This window comes from Aplidium turbinatum, chromosome 11 (genome assembly GCF_918807975.1).
Source record: "Aplidium turbinatum chromosome 11, kaAplTurb1.1, whole genome shotgun sequence".
Taxonomy (NCBI): domain Eukaryota; kingdom Metazoa; phylum Chordata; class Ascidiacea; order Aplousobranchia; family Polyclinidae; genus Aplidium; species Aplidium turbinatum.
Window position 1 is genome coordinate 6,988,643 of NC_137482.1, and position 6,000 is coordinate 6,994,642.

General features: G+C 36.9%; 1 protein-coding gene across 1 annotated transcript; it reads right to left on the minus strand.

Moving 5' to 3' along the window:
• Positions 1-961: 961 nt before the first annotated feature.
• LOC145779843 (LIM domain-binding protein 2-like) lies at positions 962-4,618 on the minus strand. The gene has a single exon (XM_082591501.1). The coding sequence runs from the start codon at positions 4,616-4,618 to the stop codon at positions 3,509-3,511; it is 1,110 nt and encodes a 369-aa protein (XP_082447627.1). The 3' UTR covers positions 962-3,508.
• Between the last annotated feature and the right edge of the window lie 1,382 nt (positions 4,619-6,000).

Below are 6,000 nucleotides of genomic sequence, written 5' to 3' on the forward strand. Positions count from 1 at the left end.
AAGATGCAACACCAGAAATCCCAGTTATATTGGATAGTTGAAATAAGTCGCGACATCAAAAGGGTTGAAAACCACTGGTGTAGAGAATGTCTGCATTTTGCAATTGGTTCACGCTTGTCCTTTGCGAAATTTTGTCGAGTTATGCAACAGCAATATGATTTTATTGGGCATCAAATGACACTTACGTAAAGCCCAAGCATGTATTTGAGTTAATTGGTTTTTATACGAAAAAAAACTCAAAACGTGATTCGATGAAAAATGGATGTTACGTAACAAAATAAAAGCATGAGCAACTTAAGCAAAAACAAAAGGTCACCAAATATAACGATTTACATAAGCACGACAAAAACTATAAATATTTGGCCAGAATTTTATACTGAAAGACAAAAAATGAATAGAAAACTTCATCTCAGCGCAAATTTGCAATGCGATAAGCCCTAAAATAAAAACTAAATTTCCGCACCCTCCTAAAAAAAGTATCTCTTTCCATACACTTTTTATCCATTTTAAAAAGGAAACTTTCATTAGTGAATCCTCTACTGGTCTTCAATCATTCTTGTCTAGTTTCAGATTCAAAAATAATATCAACTGTTTAGTGTTTAGTTTGCACGAAACTACGGTTGAACCCGTGGGTTGAACCATGGCGATGGGTTGAAGGCATTACGCCAATTAAATTCAAGTTTCAATGTTTTCAGATGAGACTCTTTCGATCAGTTCACAACCTTGCCAGCACCCAGCAATCGTTGTCTTTTTTCTATCGTTTCACCTAGCGATGTTGAAACGATGTAAAAAAAAAGCTACAACTGCAGATTTGAAATGCACAAAATCAAACAAAAAGTACCTTATGTTGACATTGTAAGTTTCTTTTTTTAACTGTAAAAAGTACACAGGTGCCAAGCATACTCTTCTTGTGTGTTGGCTGGTGTATTAAAAGGATCGTTCGGAAAACAAACAAACAAAATCGAAATAGATCTGCGCTTTATTCCACGCTTTCTTAAGCCACAAGAACATTTAATTGGAGAAATTCAATCAAAACATCGTACAATTACAAGTTTGTAACACGACACGATGCAGCAAAGCACTTAATGATAGAAAAAGCTACTTCGGATATTTTTGATGATGCAATACAGCGGTGGAATGTTACGGAACAATTACATATGAAAAAAAATTTGTGACAAAACTAGTTGCTGAAAACTAGCAAGCCATTTTATTATTCGGGAGAGTCTATCCACAAAAAACACGCTGCCACGCATTAAAACCCAGCTTAACACATACGCGTAAAACATATCATAGTTAATATCGGCATTACTTTTTGATATCGTCAAAAGATTTCTCTGCAAGCTTGCGATCACCTTCTGGTACAGCAAATAAAAAACAACAGAAATGTAGCTGCTCCAACACCCAAGCAAACTAAAGCGCGGCGAAGTTTATGCGCTCACCACGGAAACCGCATTGGAGACAACCACTGCTGACGCCAAATATCTTAACTGTCTTCAATTTTGTGGCTAATTTCTCATGTTCATGCTCGTCACTGCCTACTATGCTATAAAATCAGCCGGTCTAAAGAACAAGAAAAGTGCTTTGAGGGTCTCATTCCTGAGTTTGTTAACCAGCTTCTTTTTTCAGATTATTTGCATTCACGAAATAAAAAAACTCTTTTGTAGGGAAATAGAATTTTTGTCAGCAAGCATGCAGGTTCGGTTATTGCGTATAATCCGCCAGTCTTCTGTATAATCGTGCCAAAATAGATTTTTCACTTTCGACATATTTTTAAAGACATAATCACAACTTCTACATGGAGTTTAAGCATAACTTACTGTATCAGGAAAGTAATTTTACACGTCGAAAGTTTGAACATTATTTTCCTTGCAAAGCAAACCTGAGCTGAGACGATGAAAGGAAGGGTGACAGAGAATGATCAAGCGCCATAACAGCATGTGAGATGTGACATACAATAACAAACCATTAAATACTGAAAACTTTCGTCCTTTACACGAAGAATTTGTGTCATCGTCAGAACATCACTGCTAGCTAAACAGCATAAAAAGGCGACAGCGGATCATGCGTGATAAATCGTAATCCGAAAGCAACTCTCGACCTAGAATGTTGAACTTATTTGCTGTGCTTAGTTTTTGTTAACAACACATCAAAAGTGTATATTGAACTGCAACTCAAAAGTGAGAAACAGTAGTCAAAAAAACAGCTAAACATCACAAAAAGAATAATTGATTAGTTTGAGAGTGAAGTTTTTCATCACGTATTAATATTTCATCGTCATAAATTTCAATACAAAAACACCACTAAAAAGATATATGATGCATCTTCTGCTAGAAATCATAAACAATATAACAATTGGGAAATTTTATTTCAAACATCAATAACTGTTAATTTTACATCACGTCATTCAAAAGCATCTCTTGGAAAACGCATTGTTAGCAGCCTTTTTTTTTCTAAAACCAAAAGACAAAAGTATACTTAATGAACATAAAGTAACATGATTCACAACTGCAAAAGGTCACATTCAAGGAATAGTACCTCAACTTGCGCATAAAAAAGGCAGAAAACCTCTACCTCGAATTACATTGAAATATCCTAAAAGTACTTACAGAACCGAGACCAGCAAAGCTAAGCCAAGCCAGCTCAGTGAGCAATGGAATATCGAAAATAGAAATATGCAAAGTTGATCGTAATAACTTGCAAAGTTTGGTTAAAAGCTAAATAAACAAAACTCAGCAGAAAATAACTTGAACAAGCATGTCGGTAAATTTCAGTAAGCTAGACTTTTCAATAGCACAAATAAGGCAGATAAGTAACCCATTGTTAAACATTCAGCAATCGGAATGGCCCGTTTAAGTGTGGCCGATTCGGAGAAGACCACTTCGAAGATAAACGTTTCGGTGTGGACGTTCTGAAAATCCCGTTTCGGTGCTGCTTTTGTTTATTTAGAAAAGTTGAAAGGATCATTTCGGTAGGCGGAATGTTCAAACTGTATCACAGTGAGGTGAATGCACATTGGCTGTCTTTTGTTTCACAGAGTAAATGATATTTCTCATTACAAATTGGTTACTACAACTTATCGTATAAGGCCAACACATGGTGAATGACACATTGACACAAACGTTAATCTATAACCAAACCACTAGAGCTACTCGCAATATAACAGCTTTATACATTCACCTCACTGTAACAAAGTTCGAACATAAACATAGGAACCACTTGCATATTGAACTCTGGAACTTCTCTTAAACAATTAGAAGCAGAACCGATTTAACAACGTTAGCACTGAAACCGGATACAACGTCTCCGAATTGGGCACAGCGAGTTTTCATAGACCAATTAACACCGCCCAATCGTAGAAAAATCGAGTCAAATAGCAATGCTATCATAGGTTTATGTGGAAAACGTTGTGAAATACACATGCATCATTGCCATATGTATTAAATTGTTAAACGTGTAACACTGTCGCAAGTGTGGTGGTAGTTTGACAAGGTAAAGTTTACATTTAGATTTATGAACTGGTAGAAACTGGTGGTGTTGGGGCAGATGACTGATCAGTCACCTCATTTTTCAAAGTGCCTGCAGCATTATTTTGCATGGCTGTTGATGTAGGTTGATGCTGCCACTGAGCTGTTGTTGAAGGTGATGATATGATGGGAAAACTAGACACCGCTTCTCTCTCTTCTGACTTAACCTGCAATGGATTGTCAAACTGATTATTTTCCAAGCGTTGAATCATTCTTTCATCTTCATCACCAAATTCACAACCCATCAGTTGAGGTTCTCCTACCATCATGACATCAGACGATGAGAACGATTTTTTCTTTTGTGTGCTGTTACCCGCATTTGTACTGGAGTTTTTGCGTTTACGAGAAGGCCTTTTGGTTGGACGAGTAGGATCAGCAGGTGGATTAAGCATGCGAGACCACTTTGTGAATAGACAACTTTTCAAACATTCACGTGGATCCATGTTGTAAGCTTTGTATTTCGACATCAGTTCTTTCATTGGCTCGATAACTTCACACATTTTTAAGTAATTGAATAACCCTGTTGTAAGACCAACTCTAGTAGTATTTTTGCATAACTCCTCCACCATGCCTGGGTTTTGCAATGGAGCTTGTTTTGGAATATATTCCAGATGACTTTTTATAGCAAAATGCCATGACCGAATTCGCATAAATTCATCAGCAGAAAACTCAGCTACCAGGTGTCCTTCAACACACACTTTGGTAGGGAGCGGTTTAACATGAAGCATTGCCATTGTAGCATGCTCACAATCTAGGGTAAAAGTGTTTGTTGCACTGTTATGAAAATCCTTAGCTAAACGTAACTGAAAATTCATCTCCACAACTCCACTTTCAAACATTGTCTTGAAAAATCTAGGAATAAGGGTTCGTCCGATTGTAAAACGTTTAGGTCCTTCTTCAAGATAAAAAGATAAGGTGTAGGTTGCTTTATCTTCAAAAAATTCAGTGACAAACATATCCCACCACTGATTGTCACATTTATCAACCCTTTCTTGAAGGCGTTTATTCATCAAATATATGCGATAGTCTGGGGGTAACATACAAGGAGAATGGCGTACATCCATGTTTGGATTACTGTTTGGTCTCATAGGCATTTTTAAAGTAACATAGATAATCAAATCCTGTAACAAAACATATAAATTAACATATATACCAGTAGTGTAGTAGAAAATCTACACTAGCATTCTCTTATTCACCAGAAGTAAATAATGCAGTTTTAATAGCTATTTGCTACATTTACTAGACAGGCAGAGGAATGGTGCAACAGATAAGGCATTGGCTTTCGAATTATGCATACCAGGTTCAACCCCCGGCCAGCTAGTTTTTAAAAACACAGCTCAGGATGTAAGTATATGGGCGAGCATAATTGCTGCAAGAAAGGCTGCTGAGAAAAAGAAACTGGCCACCCTACTCATCTTAGTGCCGAATCCTTAGTACAATGAGAACCTTTTTCAACCTTATCTTCTCATACATGGCACTTGAATCAGGTATGGGACCACCTTTACCAAAACAAAATCACAATTTAGTCTGCATAATGCTTGAAATTTAACTTATTCAGATTATCGGTATATCATAACAAGTATCATCATCATCATCAGCCGGTCATGCCACTGCTGGCAGATGGCCTCCACATATGTTTCCACACCATTCTGTCTTTTGCTGTTCTCATCCAGGTGATGCCAATCTTTTCTTCTATGTCATCTTGCCATCTTCTTTTTGGTCTCCCTCTACTCCTCTAGTTCTTCTTGCATATCTTGGTGTCCATTCTGTGGTTATCTTGGCCCATCTGTTGTCTTTCATTCTTGCTACATGTCCCGCCCATTGCCACTTTAGGTTTGTTGCTATTTCTATGACATCTTTGATACAAGTTTTGTTTCTGATGACTTCATTTCTAATCTTGTCTTTTCTATTTATGTTCAATATTATTCTTTCCATGTTCCTTTGTGCTGCTGCCAGTTTTCTTGTTTGTTGTTTTGTGAGTGACCATGTTTCTGCTTCGTATGTTAATGTTGGCGATATTACTGTGTCCATGATTTTTTGTTTTAAGCTAATTGGAATATTCTTGCTCTTTAAAAAAGTTTTATATTGACCAAATCTTCTCCAGCCTGATGTTATCCTTTGAGCATAGGCGCCGACTTTTCAAAAAACCTTGGGGGGGCGAGAAATGTGATGACGTCACAACCGTAACGCTATTTTACTCAATTAAAATAGTCTTTGATTAAGCTTGGTGTTTTGTTTATATTGACAAATAGGTCACAAACCGAATTTATTAGAACCGCTGCTTGAAAGGATTAGTTTTACGCATGCAGTACGCCCAGTCGTAAAAATTTTGATATTGTTAGCTCATAATTGGAACAGTTGGAAAACAAGACGATTCGTTTCCTTTTCGTGCGAGTAAATAACAACGATCAAGACAGTGAAGTTATCGATATAAATCGCAAAAAATCATGATCTCAAGCAGAGTGAAAACCCGCTA